The following is a 27,913-nucleotide window of genomic DNA, read 5'->3' on the forward strand; positions in this document are numbered from 1 at the left end:
TGGATTCATTTTCCCTTTGCAGTGAGACCATGACTGTGGGTCAGTTAGAGACTGGATCTCTGTGACTCTATTTGCTACAAACTGTTTTTACTTATGAGCAGAACCACAAATCCAATGCAGCACTATCATTGAGTCTGTCCATAGTCTGAGTTGTGTCTTGTCTAGCTGCAGTGCTTTCATGAGGGTATTCCCCAGCCTGGCTGCTATTACAGCACCCATTAGCTCCAGGCGTGGCAGTGTCATCCTTTTGAGTGGAGCCACTCTGGACTTGGATGCAACCAGGCTTATGGTCACTTCTCCTTCCTTTGTTTCTCCTTGAAGATAAGCAACTGCACTATAAGCCCTGTCACTCGAGTCACAGAACACATGTAGCTTTAACTCTTGACCGTCCTGCTGTGGCATGTGTGTTTGGTACCATCGTGGAATTGAGACCTGATGCAGTTGAGGGAGCTCTGAACACCACTGTTGCCATCAGGTGGCAGATCAGGTGGCAGTTCCTCGTCCGACTTGAGCCCTCTCTCCCACATCTCTTGGAACAAGCACTTAATCCTGATGGTGAAGGGAGTCAGGAATCCTAGAGGGTCAAAAATGCGAGCAGAAGACTGCAGAACACTTCGTTTTGTGTTTTCTCTTTCTTTCAGAATATCAAGCAGCCCCCTGAGGTCGAACACAAAATCATCTTTGGCCAGTCTCCATACCATACCCAGCATCTTCAGCAGAGACCCGTGTGATTCTGGTTGCACAGCAAAATCCATCAAGCTCTTCTGCCATTTTTCTTTGAGCTCAGGAGAGTTTGTCATCCATTTACATAGCTCCATGCCTGCAGCAGACATAATGTTCCTGGCTGTTGTTGTCACTGTATGTGCCTCTGTCACCTCACTTGCACTTGAAATAAAATCATCGACATAGAGTGAGGAGCTGAGGACTTCTACCACTTGTGGGTGTTCTAGCTCATACTGTCTTAAATGCTTCCTAATGGTGGCTGCGAGTAAGAATGGGCTTGATGAAGCTCCAAACACCACTCTCGTCATTCTCAGCATGTGAAGCGTCACCTCCTTCTCCTCTGTTGGTGGTCCTATGAACCACAGAAATCTTACAGCGTCCCAATCTCTTTCTGAGAGTGAAATCTGCAAAAATGCTTTCTTGATATCTGCCATATATGCGATTTCATGCAGTCTGAATTTGATCAAAATACTCATCAGATCTGGATTCAGATTGGGACCTGTTAAGAGACAGTCATTTAGTGAGGGACTTCTATCTTCGTGGGATGACGCATCAAACACAACCCGCAGTTTCGTTGTTGCCTTATCCTCTCTCAATACAGCGTGATGAGGTAGGTAATATGTCTGACTGCCTTGTGGTGATGCATGCTCCCTTGGCACATCCTCAGCCATTCCTTGTTTTAAGTAGTCCTCCACAACTTCATTGTATCTGCTGTAGAGTGTGACATCCTTGCTTAGTTTCCTTTTCAAACTCTCAAGTCTCTTTTTAGCGATGCGGTAATTGTTAACTTATTCATTTTAACTTATTAATCTTAACTTTCGTAACTATTCTTTTAAATAGTCTTCTAACAAATAAATTCTCAACACGCACATTTTTATCTATTCTAAATGTCCCTTGATTTCTTTTTGTTAAGGGGGTCGCACACCGGACAAGAAGCGTGGCGCGTCGCGTCTAAAACAACTCGAGTTATCGCACACCGGACGTGCACTTTCTCAGTTTATGGCCAGCAATATTGTTATGTTCCTCAAACAGAACAGCTGCCTTTCTTTAAATTGAATTTCGTTTTGTATTAATTATATCTTAATTTTAATCAATGTTTCATGAACCAATTGCCTGGATTTAAGAAGTAATATAGCAGAATCACGACATGGTGGCGCCGGCGAGTGAACTGGAGTTCGTCTCATAAATGAACCGAAACTCAGCGTATAATGCACATTCACAGCGTATTTAGACATATTCTAACCACAGAAATCGACCCCTATGCTAGTACAATATCTTTGCTTCTGACAAGTTTCTGTAATAAATCCGTAAATCAATCACAAAACGTGTTGATGTGTTGGCGAATAAAATTTTAAATTGTCAATTTAAAAAAGCAGAAACGTGTATAAAACCCGCTTCAATTACAGTTAACAATATCTGAACTGTGCTCTTTTGCATACTTCTAATTTTCTCATGCACTTTGTCTTGTATTTCTGCAATAGATTCATTGATCTGGCCATAATTGTGACCAGACTAACGTAATTTCTCTGTCATTTCTCTGTCTTTTTATCTCTTTAAAATATTGCTACTTTTAGAAAAAATTCAATAATTATGAATCAAATTATTACGAACAAACAATGAAACTGTGTCAAAATTCGACAACACAAAGAATTATCAAAAGGCGATATAACGCACATCTCTGGTTAAATTAATTATATAGAAAACAGGGAACATTTTGTAAAAGCAAAACTGAATAAAAATGCGTAATTAAAATAATTGTAGGCCTATTATGTTTTACCAAATATTTAATACCACTTCCCCATAATGATGTAATCAATTTTTAAAACAACATCTGTCAAACTGTCAATCAGATACCTCTTATCTGGTCATTTTTATTTTATTTTAGAAGTCATAACTGTTGATCACCCTTTATATGGATTTTGTGAATATGAATATTTAAAAGATTTACAAACTGTCGGCAAGACCTCAAGCCAACCCCGGACATTCTGAGACTAACGTGGAAAAATCGTTATGCTTAATGCATTAAGACAGTTCAATTAAAATATTTATTTATAATGTAATGGCATCAGATGCGCCCAAAATATAAATGCAACGCGTTGTGCTGCAACATTACCTCACAAGAACAAGAACACAAGAAAAATCTGCACGAATTAAGAATCTGGGTAAGTCGCATTATTTAAGCCTTTCATTATGTTAGGGTGATTTAGTGTATATAAAAAAAAAAATACAGCTGTATTAAGATACTGTATTAAGTTGTCTGTATTAAGACAACTTTGATGAACCTTTTGGATTTACAAATATTTTCAAATGTCTGTATAATACAGTACTGTAAATATTTGTGTCTACTACTATTTATAATTTATATTTTATCGTGGATGTTTTCTCACAATCATGACGTAATGTGAAGTAAAATAAAAAATCTAATGTAAAGTTGTTTTTTATGCGCCACCTGGTGGAAATTCTGTGAAGCGAAAAACATTGAGGGAATATTTAAGTAGGCCCCCCTGAAAGCACTTGCAGAATTCTGCGAGACTATGCGAGACGAATTGCCGAATGCCACGGGAGAAAACGCGCGTTTTTAAAGGCCACATCTGTATATTTATATAGTATATAATTTTTTCCTCACATTCTTTAGTTCCCTATACATACTCTTGACATACCTGACTGAAAGGCTCATTATGCGGGTCATTGTCTTCTCAGGTGTGAATCAGAGCATTATTCATGATCATTCACGCCCCCACACATATTGCCTTTCCAAACAAGAAATGTCCTGCAAAATTTAAATCAATGTATTACAAAAAAATACAAACATGTTGTTGCTCACATATTATGGTAGCCCTGTTTGTGCTAAATAGAGTGTAATAACACTTTTGCCATTAATATATTTATAAGCAACTGAAAAAAGCACAAATGTCAGGGCATATCAAAACATCTCACGGGCCCCAAAAACAGGTTGAGCCCCCAAGGGTTAATCCAATCCATTGCAAAGTAAATTGAACATAATACATTTAACACTGTTTTCAATTGCAATCAGATGCTTTTTTAAATAAAGGTTTAGTCAAGAATTTTATTGAATCCTGCTTTATCTTCCCTTCTCCAGGTTTTTAAATTCTGCTGCAGAGGAAGCCTGTCAGTTTGTGAACGGAGTTCTGGGTGAAAATCTGTTACTCCTGAGAGAACTGAATCTGAGTGAATGTAAACTAGGACCCTCAGGATTGAAGAAACTTGCTGCTGTACTTCAGGATAAACACTGTAAACTCAACACACTGATGTAAGTTTTATCATAGCAATATATTTTTTTTATTATAAGTGTGAACTTGCTCCTTAGCGTATTATGTATATTTTGCAATGTCATCATCACCATAACCAGTAGTTGTCAACTCTTCAAATGTGTAAATAAAACTTCTAACTATGTTTCTCTTTATTTAGTCTGAATAACAGCAAAATCACAGATGAAGACTGTCGTGTTCTGACTGAAGCTTTAAATTCAAACCCGTCAAATCTGACAGAGCTGAATCTGAGTGGGACTGAACTGAGAGACTCAAGAGTGAAGATCTTCTCTGTGCTGTTCAAGAATGAACAGTGTCAACTGAAAAAGCTGAAGTAAGTAATTTTTAAAAATCTGTTATAATGCAAATCTCATATTCGTGGATAAAATTATGCATATATACACCATTTTTATTTTTTGCTTTGTTCTGTCTTCTAAAGGTTTAACTGCATCAGTATTACAGCAGAAGGTTGTTCTGTTTGGGCGTCAGCGTTTAATTCAAACCCTTCAAACCTGAAAGAGCTGGAACTGAGTGAGAATAAACTAGGAAACTCTGGAGTAACAGAAATTTCCACTCTACTGGGAAATTCACAGTGTACACTGCAGATACTCAGGTTTGAATTTAAACATGGGCAGAAATCTTATGTCAGTGTTGTCACTTACAGAAAAAAAAAATATATATATATATAAAAAATTATTGTCAGACTTTTTAAGGCCTGAGAATTATGAATATGATAATCCTGAAAAAGAAATCTTGTTTTTATTGAATTAGTTAATTGTTTGACTTATAAGACTATTCAATTGCTTTTAGACTTTCAGACTGCAGTATCACAGAAGAAGGTTATAAAGCTCTGGCTTCAGCTCTGAGATCAAACCCTTCACACCTGATAGAGCTGGATCTCAGAGGAAATGATCCTGGACAATCAGGAGTGAAGGAGCTCGATGATTTACTACAGGATCAGAACTGTCAACTCAAGACACTGAGGTGAGACGTGATGAAAAAACAAACAAAACATAATGTACAGATTAGGGCTGCACCCTAGTAGTCAACAAGAAGAGGCTTAGTTGACCAAATTGTATTAGTTGGTAAGTCGCAGAAGAAAAAAAACTCCAGAGGAAGTGTCAAGTCACGCAGTCCACGACAGATGGATCATTATTGGCTGGTCCTTGTGGTAATTACAGTTGGGCAGGAAATCTAAATGCTCGCCTATCATTCACCGACCTCAAATATGCCTCATCACATTTTTATCACATTAACTATTAGCAGCTTTATATTACAGCTCGCTCAAATGCTAACATAGAAAAATGTGTGATATTATTTGGTGCATATTCATATGTTTGTGCAGAGTGTTGAAGTTGAATAGCAGTGTGCTGCATGACAGTTAACATGGAGGTGCCGGTGCAATCACTTGCATTTAACTTAAGATACTCTGTTACTTTTGGTCATACAGGTAAGATTACTACATAATTAAAAACTGTATAGGGGCTTATTTTATTTGTGCACGCTCAATATAAAAACAAAACGTTGTGCTTTTATAAAATAATGAAAACAAACAGGATGCGCTGTCTGCCGTCTCAGTCCCTGTGAAGTGTGAACTTGAGCATGTCAAAAAATAGAATGAAACTCAGTGTACTTGCATCACAGACATAGGAAATATATTTATAGAAAGCTTGAAATGTCTATTTTGAAATTAACTAATTCAACTGCAAAAAATATTCTCAGATTATGTAATCAATTTGCATATAGGTTTGTCCACTACTGCAGAAGTGACGAGTCAGGTGAAAACACATATCAATGAATGATTAGGCTGTCTCCTTGCTGTTTTTCACGACACATTCATAATCATTACTTTTGCCAGTGGGTTTTGGCAAGTTTTATGTTTTTGTGTGGCTATATATTATTGTCATGGATCTATTGTTCAGGGATTTATTGACAAACCAGCAGACTAGACAAGATCACACTCACACAAACTACACTGCTCAAAAAAATTAAAGGAACACTTTGAAAACACATCAGATCTCAATGGGGAAAAATATCATGCTGGATATCTATACTAATATGGACTGGGTAATGTGTTATGAACGAAAGGATGCCACATCGTTTGATGGAAATGAAAATGATCAACCTACAGAGGATTGAATTCAAAGACACCCCGGAAATCTGAGTGAAAACATGATGCAGCAGGCTTGTCAATTTTGCTGAAATTTCATTGCAGCAACTCAAAATGGTACTCAGTAGTTTGTATGGCCCCCACGTGCTTGTATGCATGCCTGACAACGTCGGGGCATGCTCCTAATGAGACGACGGATGGTGTCCTGGGGTATTTCCTCCCAGATCTGGACCAGCGCATCACTGAGCTCCTGGACAGTCTGAGGTGCAACCAGGTGATGTCAGATGGACCGAAACACAATGTCCCAGAGGTGTTCTATTGCAGTGGTTCCCAATTCCAGTCCTCGTGACCCACTGCTCTGCACATTTTGTATGTCTCCCTTATTTAACACACCTGAACCAGATCATCAGCTCATTAGGAGAGACTCCATGAACTGAACTGAGTGTGTCAGATAAGAGAGACCTACAAAATGTGCAGAGCAGTGGGTCACGAGGACTGGAATTGGGAACCACTGTTCTATTGGATGTAGGTCAGGTGAGCGTGGTGGCCCTTCAGTGGTATCATTCCTTCATCCTCCAGGAACTGCCTGCATGCTCTTGCCACATGAGGCCGGGCATTGTTGTGCACCAGGAGGAACCCAGGACCCACTGCACCAGCATAGGGTCTGACAATGGATCCAAGGATTTCATCCCGATACCTAATGGCAGTCAGGGTGCCATTGTCTAGCCTGCAGAGGTCTATGCGTCCCTCCATGGATATGCCTCCCCAGACCATCACTGACCCACCACCAAACCGGTCATGCTGAACGATGTTACAGGCAGCATAACATTCTCCACGGCTTCTCCAGACCCTTTCCTGTCTGTCACATGCTCAGGGTGAACCTGCTATCATTTGTGAAAACCACAGGGCACCAGTGGCGGACCTGCCAATTCTGGTGTTCAATGGGAAATGCCAATCGAGCTCCCTGGTGCTGGGCAGTGAGCACAGGGCCCACTAGAGGACGTCGGGCCCTCAGGCCACCCTCATGAAATCTGTTTCTGATTGTTTGGTCAGAGACATTCACACCAGTGGCCTGCTGGAGGTCATTTTGTAGGGCTCTGGCAGTGCTCATCATGTTCCTCCTCGCACAAAGGAGCAGATACCGGTCCTGCTGATGGGTTAAGGACCTTCTACGGCCCTGTCCAGCTCTCCTAGAGTAGCTGTCTGTCTTCTTGGAATCTCCTCCATGCTCTTGAGACTGTGCTGGGAGACACAGCAAACCTTCTGGCAATGGCACGTATTGATGAGCCATCCTGAAGGAGCTGGACTGCCTGCGCAACCTCTGTAGGGTCCAGGTATCGCCTCATGCTACCAGTAGTGACACTGACCCTAGCCAAATGCAAAACTGGTGAAAAACAGTCCGAAAAGATAAAGGTAAAACCATTCCTGTTTTGGGGGTTGTCTCACTGTTGCCCATCTAGTGCACCTGCTGTTAATGTCATTAACACTAAAGCAGCTGAAACTGATTACCAACCCCCTCTGTTACTTAACTGACCAGATCAGTATCCCAGGAGTTTAACTGACTTGATGCTATTCTCTGATTAAAAAGTGTTCCCTTTATTTTTTTGAGCAGTGTAGGACTAATCAATGACTAAACAAGAGAGTGAGGGAATTGGAAACAAGGAGGCAGGAACACAGGAGCAGGAGCACATGGTGAACACAAACAAAGACACTGTCATATTAAACAAAGACAAGACTGCCAGAACTGCCAGAGGAGAACCTCTGAATTGGTATTTTCATGAGATCAAGTTTAGTTTTGAACTGAATTAATTCCTGCTTAATCTTCCCTTCTGCAGGTTTTTGAGTCCTACTGCAGATAAAGCCTGTGAGTATGTGAGAGGAATTGTGGGTAAAAACCCGTTACTCCTGAGAGAACTGAATCTGAGTGAACATGAACTAGGAGACACACGAGTGAATCAGATCGCTGCTCTACTGCAGGATAAACACTGTAAACTCAACACACTGATGTGAGTATTTTATAGTTTACTGTCATTGCTGTTCTTTAAAGGGTTTGCAGAAAAAGAACCATTATTCTTTTTATTATTGTTGTTGTATTCTAGAAATAAACTAAAGAATGTTTCCTGTCTTTGTTTTCTTTCTCTTCAGGCTGAATAATAACAGTATTACAGCAGAAGGTTGTGCTGCTCTGACTTCAGCGTTTAATTCAAACCCTTCAAACCTGATAGAGCTGGATCTGAGTGAGAATAAACTAGGAAACTCTGGAATGAAGAAGATCTGTGTTCTGTTGGAAAATACACAATGCAGTCTGGAAAAGCTGAAGTGTGTATTTATATCATTGCACATTTCTATATACATTTATAATGTTTGATTAGATAAAATGATGAAAATGAATGCTATAATTTGACTCTTCATCTCAGTTTTACTGTGACACCCTAATATCCTGCCTAACATCTCCTTTTGTGTATAACTGAAGAAATTCATTTTGAAACAATATGTGGTTGAATAAATCAATTATTTTGGACAGTTGATTCAATTAATACATTTATTATCAAAGGTTTTGGTTAATGTATATATACAGTAGATCATTTTGGAGAAAAGCAAACAAGTTTAGCATACATTTTTGTTAGTTTGTCAGAATTATTTTATTTTTAATTAAGTACTTGTATGATAAACTATCTCTCAACAAAGAATACATAATATTGTTTTGTTTTTTCAGACTTTCAGACTGCAGTATCAGTGAAGAGGGTTATAAAACTCTGGCTTCAGCTCTGAGATCAAACCCTTCACACCTGATAGAGCTGGATCTCAGAGGAAATGATCCTGGACAATCAGGAGTGAAGGAGCTCAGTGATTTACTACAGGATGTGCACTATAGATTGAAAACCATCAGGTGAAGAAATTGTATTTTAACTTTCTGCTACCATAATGCAATGCTACATCAGTAATCAGTTGAGAAGACATGTATTCTTTTGATTCATTGTTGAATTAATCACATCACAAAATATGGAAGATTATGATTGTCTGGAACATTGTATTACATTGTCTTAGCAGAACACAAAGATGTAATTCTTATGGGTTTTTCTGAGAAGTACTTCCCGAATGAATTCCGAATTGACTTTGAACAGTTACTGTACAATCTGCATAATGACAACAAATTTTAAATGGGCTACATTTATTTTTTGTGTAGATTATTTCCGACAGCACTTCTCAAGCTAATGTTGCCATCTATCGGCTGCGTGTAGAACACACTTAGCAAACTCAGCTTTATGGTCCACCAATGACCGATGCAAGCTGTACACAGTTTTAATGTTTCCTTAAAGTGTTTGAACTGGAAGTTGTTGTGTGAACTTTAGTATGGTTAAAGTCAAGTCACCTTCATTTAGTCAAGTCAAGTCACTGGGAAACAGGAAAATAATGCAACAAATTTGTTTCCGGAAGAAAATAGTGTCACAGTCAAGCTTAAGTAAGCTCAGTGATGGTTCATTTTTGTTGTAAAAAAAAAGAAAAGCAAAAAAAGTGATCAATTTAATATATATATATATATATATATATATATATATATATATATATATATATATATATATATATATATGTGTATATGTATATATGTATATATATATATATATATATATATATATATATATATATATATATATATATAGCCACAGCTACTCTGGATAAAACCATAATGTCATCGTCCAGCTCAGTTCAGGTCTGATATAATGGTGTCAATGCAGGCAGATCAATAATATATATATATATTTTTTCCCAAATATCTTTATTGAATTTTTAAACATTTTCCAGACATACAACTGAAAAAAATATACAAAGAAACATAAAAAGGAAAAGGTTGCTAGACATTAGTTTAATCCACTGGTTTATCTTTGGTCTTTCTGTGTCCTCCCAGTTCAGAGCGATTACATGTTTAGCCTGCAATAAGCAGAAACTAACAAGCTTCCTCTTTTTTGTAGTCCCTTTAAAACCATTAGGAAAAATGTGAAGTAAGCAGAGTTTACCGTCCATAGGCATGTTACATTCAATCAAACGGGAAACAAATTTAGTAACCTCCTTCCAAAAAATCTGAAGTTCTGGACACTGCCACATACAATGAAGAAGAGTTCCCTTGTCTACACCACATTTTACACAGACATCAGGAATATTAGAATCAAAATGGTGAAGTTTTACAGGAGTAATATAGGTTCTAAATAACCATTTGTACTGCAGCAATCTAAACCTGGTATTAATAGTCTGCGTCTGTGGCAACAGGCAAGAATTGTTCCACTCATCATCTGAAATTTCTGTTTGTAAATCAGTTTTCCTTGCTTGTAAATAAGAAAGACTACTTTCTTTTGAGGAAAGTACTAAAATGTTGTAAAATTTGGAAAGCAGGCCTCTAATCTGATGATGGTTAACGGCTATGTTCTCTATAGTGGAGAGTGGGGGTTATCAATAATATTTTTGAATAATAAATGAAATGTCCCCAACTAAGCAAGCCAAAAACCAATGGCGCCAAAGGCGAAGAAAGGCGAAAAAGGCGACAGTGTCAAGGAACCAAAACTCCATCAGGTGACAGAATGGAGAAAAAAAAACTCCTCTGGCCAACAAACGAACAGTTTATGATAACGATTCAGGCAGCATTACAGGTCAGAAGTCAGATTGGAACATTCAAAATATTATCCAGTTCCATCTGGTTGAAGATCGGAGTGATCTTGCACGTATGGAGACGAGTTTGTTGAAGATCAGTGCCAATGGCTGGCGTGTCGATGAGGCCTTCACAGGGGACAATCAAGTTGACAACCTCTGCTGACACTTGCGTTGTGGTCGTGTCTAGGCGCAGGTCCACCATCTAAATTGGATACAGCCTGGGTCCGGCTGATTATAGTTAACATTAGCATAGATGCCATTCTCATTCTCGAGTACATCGGGTGTTATAGGAAGTGTTCCCGGTTCCGACTGACCTAATCTATGCAGCCTTATAATCATTTAACTGATTTGAATAATATGAATGTATAGTGGTCTATGTGTATGCCAGTTTGAAGAGATGTGTTTTTTATCTAGATTTAAACTGACAGAGTGTGTCTGCTTCCCGGACAATGTTAGGAAGACTGTTCCAAAGTTTAGGTGCTAAATAGGAAAAGGATCTACCGCCAGCAGTGGATTTGGATATTCTAGGTATTATCAACTGGCCAGAATTTTGAGATCACAATAGACGTGAAGGACTATAATGCGTTAAGAGCTCACTCAAGTACTGGGGAGCTAAACCATTTAGTGCTTTGTAAGTAATTAGCAATATTTTTTAATTTATACAATGTTTAATAGGGAGCCAATGCAGTGTTGACAGAACCGATCAGCTATGCATTCTGTTAATTTTGTGAATAACAGTGAAAACTAATCCCATGCTTCCTAATGATATCTCCCAAGGGTAGCATGTACAGAATGAACAACAATGGTCCTAGAACTGAGCCTTGTGGTACTCCATTCTGAACTTGTGATCGATATGACATCTCTTAGTTTATTTCTACAAACTGATAATGATCAGGGGCCATATTCACAAACAATTTTAAGGCTAAAAGTAGCTCCTAACTGGCGAATTTAGGAGCAACTCCTAAAAATAATGGGCGTGTCACTCGTAACTTTAGGACTCCTAATTTTTTTGACTAAGAGTAATTCACGAAGCATTTTAGCCCTAAAAGTAGCACCTAAGCCTGGGACAGCTTAAACGAAGTCGAGAGGACTCCTAACTCACTAAGACCTATTCACAAACCGTTTTTTGTGGCATTTCACGTTGCGATGTTTTAAAATGCGTATACGGCGGCTACAGGAGCTTCCAATCGCGAGGGAACAATTTTGCATTGTAGGCATAACTAGAGATGCAATAACGCCACCAACAACAACCAAAACTAGGCTACTCATTGCATGTAAACTAATTGTAACGTTTCATTGTGAATCAAATTAAAATGTTCTTCTCTTTGCAAACGTAGGCAGAGGCATATAGTGACAGATTAATTCAATAATGTTGCAAAGATATTGCATCAATCCATATGTTTCATTAGGCTACTAGGCTATTTGTTTTGCCTTACTCTTTATTCATTTAGGCTATTTATTCAGTTATTCATCATCTTCCGTCCTTCACACTACTTGTGTAGCGCACGCTTTCTGAGACCTGTCACGTGTCACTCATCATCATAGGGGAGGTGTTTGGAATCATTCCCGCGTTACAATCATCAGCTAATCAAGGTGGTCACTTCAGTCAAGCTCCTGCATGAGTAATGACGTCTTCCATAGCAATGAAGACTCACGCTTAGTTTAGGAGTTGTCATTTTTCTTTACTAAGAGTAGGTCTGAAAGGCGTTGTGAATAACTTTTAAGAGAAAACTCCTAGCTAAAATCCTTTAGTGCGATTTAGGAGTACTCCTAGTGGTAAGATAAAATGCTTTGTGAATACGGCCCCAGATAAATATGATTTAAACCACACTAATGCAATTCCACTAATGCTAGCATAATTTTCGAGTCTATTCAAAAGAATGTTGTGGTCGACAGTGTTAAGTGCAGCACTAAGATTGAATAACACTAATAGCGAGATACAACCACGATTGGACGATAAGAGCAAATAATTTGTGACTCTGATGAGAGCTGTCTCAGTACTATGATACGATCTGAATCCTGGCTGGAAATCCTCAGATACCATTTCTTTCTAAAAAGGAGCATAGTTGTGAGGATACTGCCTTTTCTAGTATCTTTGACAAAAAGGGTAGATTCGAGATCGGCCTATAATTGACCACTTCACTTGGATCAAGTTGTGTTTTTTTTTTGTAAGAAGTTTAATAATAGCCAGCTTAAAAGTTTTTGTTACATATCTTAGTGACAAAGATGAATTAATGATATTAAGGAGAGGATCTGTGACCTCTGGAAGCATCTCTTTCAGTAGCATTCTTTAACATGCATGTTGTTGATTTTAGATGATTTAACGAGTTTAGACAATTCTTCCTCTCCTATTGCAACGAATGAATGATATTTTTCCTCAGGGACACTACTGATGTGATACTGTAGTAGACGGCTGCATAGTTATAATTTTCTCTCTGACATTATCAATCTTGGATTCAATAAGGTCAAAAGCTTATGATTTTTCATCATAATAATCTTCACAAATTAAGAATATTGATGTGTAAATACAATCTGCAGAAGTCAAAAGGCTATAAACTAACTACAACATGGCCACACTACACTCATGACTTCAATGACACCATCACTAAGCTTCCTACAAGTCTAACAACTATAATAGTTTGCAAGAGTGCAATTAACTAGGCTGTGAAAATGGACTAGTGAGTAGATGAGTTTACCTGTTCGGCTGATGATGTTTAATTTCCCCAACGATCTCTGTAGTTGCATTTAGCCACTTGTTAGCAACTGCTTTTTACAAGACAAGTAAAAGCTTAAAAAAAATCACAAGAGGGTATTACTGATGTTATTTATATTGTAGAATTAAAATATGAAAATATATTGAGGTTGTGTTTACCACAGATATTATTTCAAGCATTTAATCAAAAACCCATTAAAACCCACTGGCAGGTAGGACTCCCAATAATTTAATTCGGACCAAATGAAATTGGTCTGAAAATGTTAGTGTCTAAAAAGACTTCCAAAGAAGATAAATATAGAACACTTTAGAACACTTTAATTATTGATTGCTTTAAGGATGTGACAAGACTTTTGGCCAGTATAACAACATTTTGAAAAACGTTACCTATCCAAGCTTTCAGGATGTTCTACCCAAGCCATTAGAAGAATGAGAAGAAACACCATTCCAAAGGGAAAGCATTTTTTTTCTTCTGTGGATTAAATTGCACACATACATTTCTGAACACAAGTTTGGATTAAAGTAAACCCCGGTGCGATTGTTCTGTTAGTGCAGTTCATTTGATTAAGTGTGAACAATGTAATCTTTACCCTGGTGCACACCAAACAAGCGGACCGAGATGATGGAAAGGTGGGTCTTGGTCCACTTCCAAACTAACTTTGGTGCAATTCGTTTGTTACAGTACTGTACATGAACACAACACGGGCCAAATATATCTAAACAAACTAAAAACAAGACATGATGTCACCAAGATGCAACCCTAAAAAGTGCAGAATGCTCAAGAATTCGCAATGTTTTCCATTACAGTTAGGAACAGGTTTCTGAACCATGTCTCTTTGTAGCAGATCTTTGTGTGTATGATGGAGGCATTCCTGCTGCTGTCTTGACCATTTACACAATAACTCTTCATGGGTTTTTAGCTGTAAAAGTACTAGTAAAAGTTTAGCTGTAAAGCTAGTAAAAGTACTATCATATGTTTTTTTTGTCCTCTCTTGTCCTTCAGGCCCAGTGTGGCTTGCAGGTGATGCTCATTATCACTTACGTCACCGGTCTTGATCGCAAACAAAGCAGCAGAAACAAAACAATATCTTATGTCTAAACATTTGTCCAAAAAATTATCTTCTATTTCCTGTAGGTTTTTGAAAACTGATGCTGCACAGGAAGCGTGTGACTGTCTCACTGAAGTTCTGGGTAAAAGTCCATTATTGCTGACAGAACTGGATCTGAGTGAAGATAAATTAGGAGATCTGGATGGAGAGAAGCTCTCTGCTCTTTTGATGGACTCTCATAGCAAAGTGGAGAAAATCAAGTGAGTCAGTGTGATTTATACATTATAACTTCTCTGTTAATTGATTGTAAATGACTGTCAGTCATATGTGTCAGCAGATATGAAGAGCTGTTGGTATGGTGTGTGGTGAATATGTGCTGAATAATAAATAATGCTGTTTCTATGTTTAGGCTGAATAATTGTGAACTGACAGAGAAAAGCTGTTCAGTTCTAGCTACTGTTCTCTCCTCTAAAACCATCCTGAAAGAGCTGAACCTGAACAACAGCCGTCTGCTGGACTCTGGAGTCAAAGAGATCTGTGAGGGACTGAAGAAGCCTGTGTGTGAACTAGAGATGCTCAAGTGAGTACATTTCACCATCAGCTACACTCAACACCACAGAAATCACATGAATATGACACACTGGATGTTCTGTTCCCCTTGTCTTTTGTCAATTATTATTATTATTATTATTATTATTTATTTTTTTAGTTTTTTTTGCAAAAGCCTGTCTTCAACTCAGATTTGATTTAATTTACAATTATAAATATTTGTATTTAAAAATATAAATATAAAATCTGCCAAATTTCAGTGTTATTTGCTGGATTTAACTTGCAATGCATTATTATTGTCCACAGAAAGGTGGTAAACAGGTTTATGTAAAAGAGATGCTTGTGTACCTTTTCTAGTAAGGCCTAAAGAAAAAGTTATGGACAACTTGCACTAGTACTTCCATGTTCTGCTCATTAAAGGCTCAAACATTTCCTTTCAGTGCACTTATGTTACAGTCACTCATGAGGACAGATTTTTTTACAACCATATCATACAACCAGCTCCATAACCAACTCTCCTATCTCTGAAAAATCTAGATTTTCATGTGGCATTTAAGGAACTAGGTGACCACAACACATGAACAATATCACATCACTGGAAATTACTGAGACACATTATTTGAAAACAAAAATATGTAACAGCTCACTATAAGTGGTCAATTTATTGAATTATGGAAAACATATTCTATACATGTAACAGTTTATAAGGCAGATTTGAGTTCTAGATCACCTTGTGTGGATCTGTATCTTAACTCTGAATTTACTGCATGGTGGCTGTGTGTAAAACAGTGATTCTGTTGATGCTATAAGGCATAGAATCATTGCAGGATTTTAGCGTCTTATTTATTTGTTTAGGGCTGGAACACCATACATTTTGGTCAACTTCTCATGGTAGTCTTTATCCTACAATTAATGGTATTATGTATCTTCATTATTGATGTTCTTCAATTATTATTATCAGGCTCAGCAATTGTGATCTAACAGAAGAAAGCTGTTCAGCTCTGGCTTCAGTTCTCAGTTCAGACTCCAGCATTCTGAAGGATCTTGACCTGAGTAATAATAATCTGCAGGATTCAGGAGTGAAGCTGCTCTCTGATGGACTGAGAAATAACTGTAAACTGGAGAAACTCAGGTGAGATGATGTGCAACACTGGGCCTTTAGTTTGTTTACATATTTAGTCATCAGTTTCTGACTGAAACTAAGTTTAGTTTGCATATTATTTGTACAAATAACAAAATACAGAGTAACATGCTTATTTGAAAAAAGTAACTCTGATAGTTTGCCTTGAATTTAAAATTAATTTCATGAAAAAAGTAATCTGACTTACAAGTAAACTTTAATTTCTGGAATTTCTATAATAATGAATTAATCACGTTACATTTTCATTCCTGTTCTAGACTTTCAAACTGCAGTATCACAGAAGAAGGTTATAAAGCTCTGGCTTCAGCTCTGAGATCAAACCCTTCACACCTGATAGAGCTGGATCTCAGAGGAAATGATCCTGGAGAATCAGGAGTGAAGGAGCTCAATGATTTACTACAGGATCAGAACTATCAACTCAAGACACTGAGGTGAGACGTGATGAAATAATACAAAATAAATGACATACGGTCACGGAATGGTCAAAAAGTGAAGCGAGGATTCAAGTGCAGATAGGAATCTATTAAATAAATAAACAACACAAAACTACAAACAAAAACCTCCCCATGGAGGAAAAACAAGATTATTAGAGGCATTAATCAGGAACATAAACACAAGGGAAACATAGACAACGAAACAGCACAGGACTGCAAACACAGGGAGACCAAATAGGGAGCAAACAAAAGAGGGTAACGAACAAGGCAGGTGGGGCAAATTAATCAATAATCAGGTAACAAGATGGGAGGGGCCAGACAATTGACAGGAGAGCACATGGCACAAGGAATACAAGACAAGCCATGTTCTCTCAACAAACCAGACTAGACACAAACACATGACAAACCGGGAATGTGAGAGCTCTGTCACCAAACCAGATACAAACCCAACAGAGGTGACAGAACCCTGACACATACAGATGAATTAAGAGAAATGTATGCCTCTTTTCCACCATCTAGCCAAACTGTTCTCCTTGCTTTACCGCTCTATTCCATGCCGATCTGGCCCAGCTAGAACGGATGTGATTTTAATTTTCAATTGTGGGGCTGATAGCAGAGCTCTTTGGAATGTAATACAACTGCAGCAGTAATTTCCTTGGTAATGCAATAGTTTACAGATGGCATTAGATGTAAATAGCGATCACTTTATGGAGGATGGAGGATTTTAATTTGATTATTTACTTGTGTTTACTTCAATCAAATAGTGCGCCTTGGCAGCTACAGAGAAACTGGTAGCCATGCGACAGACAAGTGTCCAATTTACCCTTAGCAGGGAGTTTGATTAACAGGCTATCTGACCAATCATATTCCACCATCCGCTGAATCCGCCAATTTGTCCGACAAAGCAGTCAGGAGAGTTAATAGATTAACGTCCGTGGATCAGAACTTGAAAAATGGTGTGTACTGAGTTGACGGCTTTCCGCAGTTGAGACAACATTCCTTCTGATGTTTATTTGATGCTATAAATTAACTACAAGGAAGAGATGATCAGTTCATGAGTAGCTTTAACTGAGGCGCTACTGCTATCTGTCACAACACATTAAAGAGCCACAAAACGGTATTTATTGTTTAAATTTCTTTAAAAATTACTAAATTTGAAAGATGAGACTTTGTTTTATATAAAAAGTATCCTGCTCTGTCCTGTCTGTCGGTGCGTTGTCAGTGTCCTCTCTGCTCCACAATGTATTTTTCACTTCTTGAGAACATGATGTCTGGCGTGAGAGTGGCATGCCATGATGTGTGGTGAAAGAGTTGTCGGATATAGCAACAGAACAGTAACTAAAGGGGGCGGGTCTTTGCGAACCGTCAGTGCTGACGTCACTACCCACATTCTACCTGCGTGGTTCAGCACAGTTAGCCAATCGTGCTGAGTACTCCGGCCTGAGGACAGTTTGTAGTTGTGCTGTGTCAGACCAGGATCAAGCGGAAATATTACTGGAACGGTTTCTTATTGTTCTTAGAACAGTTTGGCCCAAAAGTGGAAAAGTGGCTGTACATTCAGTAATGCAGTAAACTGCATAACCTTTTGTTGTTGTCAAAGTTAACAAGGATTTACATTAGACTATTAATAAAATAATTACTTCAGTTTGTCAAAAACTGAATTAATTCCTGCTTCATCTTCCCTTCTGCAGGTTTTTGAGTCCTGCTGCAGATGAAGCCTGTGAGTATGTGAGAAGAATTGTGGGTAAAAACCCGTTACTCCAGAGAGAACTGAATCTGAGTGGACACAAACTAGGAGATACACGAGTGAATCAGATCGCTGCTCTACTGAAGGATAAACACTGTAAACTCAACACACTGATGTAAGTATTTTACATTGTTTTATACTTTACAAAGCATCTTTAAAACAATATACTATCTGATATTGCATTTTCAAAATATTGACATTGTAGATTAATCCAAGATTAACTGAGCCATCATATAGATTAGTGGCCGCTTACATAAAGTGCTTAGACTAGCCTTACAAATTAGTCATCTCATTTTTTTCTTTAAGATTGATCATCTCTTTAAGCCAGTTACATAAAAAGGCAGAGTGGTCTAGTTCTGAAAATTAAGACTGATTAGCCATAGCTAATTGCTGGTTGACCAGACTAGTTTTAAAACACAGTTTTAACTTAGCAGCTATTTTCATGCAACTGGCCACAGGGCCACAACAAAAACTCTCTCATAGAGCCCTATTCTACTCTGCTGTTAAGTGTTATGCCACTGTAGCAGACTAGGTCAAGTCAGCTATATAGATGAAGACTGTCCTTGTATAAAAAAAGACTTGGCAGGTTTACTCATTATACTCAGCAGGTAACCATTCATTCCTGTAACAATAACAGGGCAGGTCAGACCAATGAATGGGTCAAACACACAAGGGGAACACTCTTTTAACAAATTAATTAATAATACATCCCCACATCCAGGCTAACATACCTGTAACAACAGGTCAGACACACAAGAGAAATTAGATTAGCACACAAGATTAGCAGAAATGTTCAACAAAGTTCATTCACCCCAATTTACATAGCCTACTGTAAATGTAATTTATCAAATAAAATTAATGATATGAACATGACTGTTTAAAACAATATTCTCTTGGCTTCCCAACACAGCCCGGATGTTTTGAGTTCAAATGTCTCTGCAGCTTTCATGGTTTTAGCGCCTCACTTGACAAAATTTCTCAACACACCTTCGGCTTAAGGGGTTTGCACACTGGATCTCACAGGAAATTATCCTGGACATTCAGGAGTGAAGGAGCTTGATGATCTACTACAGGATCAGAATGTGCAGCGTCACGTCTTTAAAATCTGAACACATTATTCTCTATGAGTGTACACACACCGGCAGCGTCATTCGGCGTCTGTCAGCGGCGCCCAGCTACGGCTCAGGACCTTGTTCAAAATTCTGTCGTGCCACAGAGCGCCATTTACATAGTTTTAGATTTAATTTATTATATTTGTCTTAAATCGTTGTTAATGTATATACTGACTTCACCCTGTGCTGCAAGATACATTTAGTTTTACATTAATTTACAGAAATCAGCTGCGTGGATAAATGATTTTTCATGATTTTCAGTTGTGATTCTCAATTAATTCAGTTAATGTACATCCTTCCTGAGGTAAAGTTTTCAGACTGAAGACTCAGCAACGATTGTATTTAATTGTACAGTACAATCATAACATAGTACAGACATTGTCTTAATTTCATAATAACTCTAGCGGCTGCATTTTGGACTAACTGTAGCTTGTTTATTGAGGATGCAGGACAACCAGCTAATAAAGCATTACAGTAATCTAGTCTCGAGGTCATGAATGCATGAACTAGCTTTTCTGCATCAGAAACTGATAGCATATCACGTAGCTTAGCAATGTTTCTAAGGTGGAAAAAGGTGTTTTTTGTAACATATGAAATATGATTTTCAAAAGACAGGTTACAGTCGAGTATAACACCCAGGTCTTTTACTGTAGAGGATAAAGTAACAGGACATCCTACTATGTTAAAGTTGTATTGTAATAAAATGCAGCTCATACAGTATTTGTTGTTTTACTCCATTAAATCTGCATATAGCGCGGGAATTGAACCAAATCAACCACTTGACCAAATGTAAATGGAATCGTTTTGATAAATCAGATATCCGATCAGTAAAAACACAAGTGGCCAGGTGTAAACAGGCCCAAAGATTACATCTGGATCAGATTCAGAATGATGATCAAAACATATACCCACAATCCATCCATCATTAATATTCTGTACACACTTGTACAATAGTACAGTATAGTTTTACAATACACACTGTTTGTCAAAATGCCTGACTTGGCAAGTATCCAGGTAAACCTAGTCGGTTATGTCTTAAGTGAGCGTAAACAGTTATAAAATCAGATGTACATCAATATATTGAATTCGTGACAACTTTAGGTGACAACTTTTAATATAGCCTACCTGCTGCTCTCTGTGTCCTTAATGTTAACCAAACAAAATGAACTGACTGAAAAACATTTGGAGCAATATTTAATTCATGCAGACTATGCTGTTTTTTATTTTATGATTTGATAAAATTTTGTTGGTAGTATTTCTTTTCCTTATTTTTTACATGTAGTATTTCCTACCTGAAAAAAACATTTCTCTGTTCTGTTGTGTTTGTCTCATTGCTCATGATTTGCTTAGATTTTACATTGATTGTTTACTTAATTGTTTAAGAAGTTTTTACTTACATTTTGCTAGTTTTGCAGTGTTATTGAAATGCATATTCTTTAATAAAGTAGGCCCCCACTCTCTTATGACCCTTCCGTTACTGTGGACGTGTTTTTGGGCAGAAAAAAAAAACCCTGAGGAGACATTCTTGTCTTTTTCTTTTTCCCTTTTTTCTCTTCTCTTCAGGCTGAATAATAACAGTATTACAGCAGAAGGTTGTGCTGCTCTGACTTCAGCATTTAATTCAAACCCTTCAAACCTGATAGAGCTGGATCTGAGTGAGAATAAACTAGGAAACTCTGGAATAAAGAAGATCTGTGTTCTGTTGGAAAATACACAATGCAGATTGGAGAAACTGAAGTGTGTATTAACATTCATCTACATTTCTGCATGTTATATTTAAATTTGATTTATACATGTCCATTTGATTAGATTGTCATGAAAATGACAAAACATTGGTGTTGAAATAAAAAAAATTTCTTCTGTTTAATTTTTTTAATTGTTTAACACGCACGCACACACACACACACACACACAAAAAAAAAAAATATATATATATATATATATATAACACAATATAATGTTATACAAATATGTTATACAGATTCTCCAACATTTTCTTTTTTAAATATTTACATTTTTGGTTATTTTTGAATTGGTGATATTATTGTATTTCAATGCTGACATGACTTTCACTGTATACACATGTATCTTAGCTTAGAAAATGAAATAATTTTTCAGGTTTATTATGTATAAAACAGTATTTTTATGTACTCTCTCAAAGAAATAATCAAATCATTTTCCAAAGTAAACATTGCAGCTCTGTTTACATAAAAGTACATTTTTAATTATTGTAAAGCAATCAACTGAACCAAACACTGGCCAAAACACACATTCTTAGTGATCACTAAATATAAGTATTAATTCTCTGTCCTGTTCGTCATTTTAGGCTGCGTAAGTGTGGTCTAACAGAGGAAAGCTGTTCAGCTCTCGCTACAGTCCTGAGATCAAACTCCAGTCTGAAAGAGCTTGACATCAGCAACAATAATCTGCAGGATTCAGGAGTGAAGAAACTCCAGAACGGATTAGAAAGTACAAACTGCACACTGGAGAGACTCAGGTGAGTTCAATGACCCATTATTTTATTTTACTAATCACATTTTTAATTTTTCTAATTTAAAATATTACTGTTGTAAATAAAAGGAAAGGAAAATACATGCTTCTGTCAGATGTGATTTTTATTTATTGATTCTCTGATTAAAATAAATGAAAATAAAGTGCATTTGACCGTTTTTCATGCAAATAATTTTTCGTGTATTTCTTTTGAGTGGTAATAAATGTCTTTTCTCTAGGCTTTCAGACTGCAGTATCACAGAAGAAGGTTATAAAGCTCTGGCTTCAGCTCTGAGATCAAACCCTTCACACCTGATAGAGCTGGATCTCAGAGGAAATGATCCTGGACAATCAGGAGTGAAGGAGCTCGATGATTTACTACAGGATCAGAACTGTCATCTCAAGACACTGAGGTGAGACATGATGGAATAATGCAAAATAAATATTCATACAAAATATTCTTTCAGTAATACAATAAGCTCCACAGGTTATGTAGTGGGGGTTACTGAGTTTTGTTTAGATACAATTGCAACATACTACGCACACCTTGGCAATAGAATCGCCATTGGCTAGTACATTTTTTAGTTTAATCACCAGACTGAGGGTTGTGATAGACATTATTTAGTGCCCAGAGTGAAAATTTAGTCGCAGATGCAAGTGATTTACTCCCATTGTAGAGGGTTGAATTGTACTGATGGTATTCAGTAGTATGGTATTAAATGTTTCTGAAACTGTAGTTTAATGCCATCAAGCCCAGGTTCACTGCATCACTGTATCTCTCTACAGCAGTTCTGTGAGTCTCCAGATGTTCACAAACATGCAGTTTCACAAGCCAGTTTTCTCTGTGCTGATGTTTCTCACATATTGCTTAAAGCCATAAAGACATTTAAATTTCATCTTCCCTTCTGCAGGATTTTGAGTCCTACTGCAGAGGAAGCCTGTACATATTTGACAGAACTTGTGGGTAAAAACCAGTCTATGGTAAAAACCCGTTACTCCTGACCAGACCACATCAGTTTTGTAACAGTGCCATCTATTGGTCGAAAGTGATAAACCATTAAATCACATTATTAGTGATTGTATTTGATTTTTCAGGCATTTTGCCTACAATCATCTTAAAATGTTTTTAAATGCGAGTTTTTGCAGTTGATCTGATGCTCCCAGCCATGTTTGCATGACTTGTCGTGTTCTTTGTGCTTGGACCCGATAATTGCTGCTTGCATCTATATTTTGTTTGTTTTTTGAAATCCAAAAAATGCAGTAAGGTTTGTGTGATGGGAAGGGTTAGTGTAGGGGGATAGAATATATGGTTTGTACAGTAAAAAAACAAAAACATTATGCCTATGGTGAGTCCCCATAAATCACATATTCAAGTGTGTGTGTGTGTGTGTATGTGTTCAGGTAAACCCTACGGTATTGGGAAAAATTTACCCATAAAGATAGAAATATCTGAAATCCCCCCAATCCCTGGTCCCCATGAGGAAACAAGCTCATAAATCATACAGAATATTATTTTTTGAAAACCAAAAATGCAACAAAAAAAGTGTGATGGGTAGGGTTAGTGTAAGGGGAGAGAATATACAGGTTTTCTTTTACAGAATATAAACAATTATGCCAATAGAATGTTCCTATAAAACATGGAATGGAGTGTGTGTGTGTGTGTGTGTGTGTGTGTGTGTGTGTGTGTGTGTGTGTGTGTGTGTGTGTCAATACAATGTTCCCATAAAACATGGAATGTAGTGTGTGTGTGTGTGTGTGTGTGTGTGTGTGTGTGTGTGTGTGTGTGTGTTTTGAGCATGTGTGTGTGTGGATGACCGTGTTCATCAGCCACCACAGAAGACCATTTTTGACCTAGGAAAAACCCTGAAATATTGTTTAGAAGTATTTGTATTAAGTTTTGCTTATGTTCATTCAAGATGTTTTGCTTTTTTACAGGTAAAATGGATGAGGGAGATGAGCCTGATCTCAGCTCAGAGGAGGATAAGCATGAATATGGGTCTTCAGTATAAGACCTTCATCATAATGATGTTGGGAAACTCCTCCATAATTAAGCAATTAAAACATTTCTTATTGTAATTGTGAAATTTAGCAAATTAAATGATAGAAACAAAGTCTAAAATTAAAATTACATTGTGTGATACATTGATGCAAAGATTTTAATCTGTCAAATGTATCTTTGATCTGTTTTACAATTATATTTCGCTTACAATTTATATACAGAATATTTATTTTTATTGATACAATTTTATTTGTATGAAACTCTGTCTCTTCTTTGACTGACATACGGATAACGCCTGTTATCACCCATAATCCACATTTTAAGTTGTAGCTTTCGCATTCCCCAGTCTAGATATTCTATCCAATGCTTTTTGATCTGCAATTATAATTTTCTCATTGTATCGTATAATTACACAATATGTTAGCATAATAAAATACAAAATTTTTTATGGTTAATTGTAACCTTATATAATGGAAGTGTTATATCAAGAAAGACACTTGTAATAATCATTGTATATGAAGAAATTTATTTATGAATAAAAACTCTGTAAATTGTTGTTGTAAAGCGATTTATTAAGAAAATGGTTCATAAAGAAAAACTGCAATTGTTTTTGTAAAATAGTTTGAGAAAGTGGTTTATAAAGAAAAACATACCACACTTAATGTTTTAAGCATTTATTAAAAAGCATAGTGAGGAACAAAACCTGCATTAGAAAGAGCTTTGCTATTTTTGTTTAGTTTAAAATGTATAATTTTGAAAAGTTAATTAGTTCAGTTCCCTTAATTGTAGTGTAACTGGTATTGAGATGCAACAGCAGATGCAGAGAGATTATGCAATTTCTCGAGCTCACCACTAGAGGTCAACACAATATCATGTGAAGAATAAGTTTTATATAATAATATAAAACATCAATAGCCTACAAATAGAAATAGCACCAATCTTTTTTGTAGTTTTTGGTAGTGAACATTTACCAACAAGTATTAGAGAAATGTTCTACTTTCCTTTATGAAAGACATAAATGAACTAATTGTGATATATTTTGTATAGAGAAAGTACAGTTAAGACTTATGGACTAAGGATTTCAATCAATCGAAGAAAATTTTACTTAAATGTATTCAAGAGCAGAAGTCAGCTCAACTCTTTATGGCAAAAGAGATTAGCCTACATTTGCAAACACACAACTCTAAAGTTTCTTTCCGCAAGTCTGTCTTTTCCCAAAACAGAAGAGACACAAAAAGACTTTAACACAAGTACAAGTCTGAACAATATTTCTATTTCTTCTTTTTCATCATTCTTGGTAAATATCAATTAACTTTTGTTATAAGCTTATTGTAATGTGTGACCTTGCAGCAAGGAGCTTACATCATTTCTAATAGGAGTAAGAGAGTCAAAAGTCACTCACTACTATTACTCCATAAAATTACATTTAAAGGGGTCATATAATGGTACATGCACTTTTACAAGTTGATTGCACTGAAATGTCTGTTGGCAGTGCCTGTACACAACCATCCTATCATGATTAAAATCCATCCAGTGGTTTTGTTTTAATCTCCTTATATGTTTGACCATCTATGAAATCAAGCCGTTCGATATTGTGACGTCATAAGATCGTACGCCCCTCCCGCGATTGTGATTGACAGCCATGCTTCAACACAAGACCCGCCCTGAGCAAGCTGTGACAGCCGTCGTCATAGTAGTCCGCCATTGTTGATATGCTGGAGTAGAATGGCGTCTACGCGATTGTGGTGTTCTGTTCTTAGATGTAATAAGGAACACAGCAGTCATTTGGATGTTCCTAAATCTGAGCAGTTGAAGATGCAGTGGCTGAGTTTTGTTTTTGAAGAGATATGCCCAAAGGATTGACGTGTGACGCGGGGATTCCCTCACGGGGATTCCCCACGATCGTCCATGCTTTCATGTTTACGCGAATCATTTCACACCAGACAGCTTTACAAACGAGAAAAAACGGATCGGTACCAACATGTTACTGCTGAACCTCCAGAAGATGTGAGTGTAATGTTTTATTAACCTTTATATTAGTATTTATATTAATCTTTGCGAAATTTGCAAACCTTGCTGCAGGCTTCACAATGAATGCGTCTAAGGTTTACACTCAGGGTACATTACAGCATGTTTTCTATGTACGACGTTCTCAATATAATTCATAATCACATGTTTATAACGAATAACACGTGGTTATTGTGTTAGATACGGTGTACCCACAGAACAGAGGGGCGGGGTGAGCAAAGCTCATTATCATTTAAAGACACATGCACTGAAACGGCGTGCTGAAAACAGAGCTGTTTTTGACCAGGTAAAATTAGTGTTTTCTTACAATACTAATGAGAATTTTTAATTAAAGTATATTACAAACTTTTAATTTAGACCCTAAAGAATCATATTAGCTTGTACAAAAATGGCATTATATGACCCCTTTAAATAAAAATGATACAAAATACAATAATCCTAATAAAGCATAATTATTTGAATAATATTGTAAAGCAAAACCTTATACAAGCATAAAGATTTAGATATTGTTCATTTGGGAGGAGATCATCTTTGAGTTGATCTGAATCTCACACTTGACACTGGGTCTTGAAGATGAACTCAGTGTTTCATTGTCTTGTTGCATATTCATATAGAAGTCACAGGTTTTATTGCTCAATGTTTTATTGGCTCATGTTTGGTGAGGACACAGAATAGTATTTGAATGTTCTGGATCTGACGATGAATACTGAGATATCAAACATTTTGTTTCTGCATGACTGAGTTAAGAAGATAACCTTCCCACATGGAGGGCAGCGATACGGCTTCTCTCAGTTGTGGATTCTCATGTTTTTCCAGAGATTCTGACCAAATGAATCTCGTCACACTGTAAAGTTTTTCTTCACTGCAGTCGCGACTCAGCATCTCAAACAAAAGTCTTCCCACAATCAAAGCACAAATGATCCTTCACACTGCTGTGTCTTTTCTGGTGTAATTTTAAAGTACTTTTATAGCTAAAACTACAAAAAAACACATATGAGTCTTCTCTTTTGTATGAACTTTCAGGTGGTTCTGCAGAATGCATCTGTCCTCCTAAAAATGTTTTACCACAGCAATCACAGTAAACGGTCTTTCTCCAGAATGAGAACGGAGATGTAATTTAAAACTGCATGTCTTTCTGAAACTCTTTCCACACGGCGTCTCTTCAGTGATAATGTAGGGAATCACTAGTTATACATAAATCAGGAAACAGTTCATGTTTAACTTACATATACGATTCAGTTTTAATCCAAATAACACGTGCTGAGTGAACGATCAGTATAACGGCTCCTGAAGGTTTTCTCCAGATCAGAAAAATCACGCTTCAACTGATGCCTTCGATCTTTTAATGTTTTCCTTTCCGGAATCAAGATATTCCATATCACAAACATCGAATGGACACCTCGTGTTTCTCTCTTATCTTTTTTCTTTTTCCTTTTCCGGTAAGCACGCAAAAAATAAAATCACATGACCAATACGTCTTATGTTACTCCTTTTCCCAGTAGGTGTCACTATTACCAAATTATCATGTAGATCAATACAATTCTCACGTAAGTATTACACAAAATGTATAAAACAAAAACAAACAAACAAACCAAAAACTTTCAAAGGTGAAAAAATATCTGCGACAGCTACACTGCCACCAAAATTACAAGGATTTATGTCAGTAATATTTTGAACAAATAAAATAAATCCTGCAATTTTCCTGTAAGCTGTTACTTAACTTTCATTCATCTTTCAACACTTTCATAAACAGTATTATTTTGTCCTCTTTGAGAATTACTACATCTCCTACATGAACATTTCTTCTAGGCGTGTGCCACTGTTGTCTGAGGCTTATGTTGGCCAGATATTCTTTGCACCATCTGCTCCAAAACTGTTCTGACAAGTACTGCACTCTCCTCCATC

General features: G+C 37.0%; 2 protein-coding genes across 2 annotated transcripts; both read left to right on the forward strand.

The window, feature by feature from the left end:
* Positions 1-1,494: 1,494 nt before the first annotated feature.
* On the forward strand, positions 1,495-24,488 carry LOC311291155 (uncharacterized protein; the record flags this gene model as incomplete). Its single annotated transcript, XM_084410028.1, has 6 exons — positions 1,495-1,499; positions 3,824-3,994; positions 4,153-4,326; positions 4,432-4,605; positions 22,221-22,394; positions 23,917-24,488. 6 exons carry the CDS (start codon positions 1,495-1,497, stop codon positions 23,918-23,920), a joined length of 702 nt encoding a protein of 233 aa, XP_084266154.1. The 3' UTR covers positions 23,921-24,488.
* Positions 7,729-21,992, forward strand: LOC311290814 (ribonuclease inhibitor-like; the record flags this gene model as incomplete). Its single annotated transcript, XM_084409527.1, has 10 exons — positions 7,729-7,871; positions 7,938-8,026; positions 8,298-8,421; positions 14,463-14,480; positions 14,595-14,768; positions 14,918-15,088; positions 16,019-16,189; positions 16,456-16,629; positions 18,324-18,494; positions 21,818-21,992. The coding sequence occupies 10 exons, from the start codon at positions 7,729-7,731 to the stop codon at positions 21,990-21,992; spliced, it is 1,410 nt and encodes a 469-aa protein (XP_084265653.1).
* Positions 24,489-27,913: the final 3,425 nt, after the last annotated feature.

The sequence above is a fragment of the Rutilus rutilus genome (assembly GCF_951802725.1).
Source record: "Rutilus rutilus genome assembly, chromosome: 5".
Lineage (NCBI taxonomy): Eukaryota > Metazoa > Chordata > Actinopteri > Cypriniformes > Leuciscidae > Rutilus > Rutilus rutilus.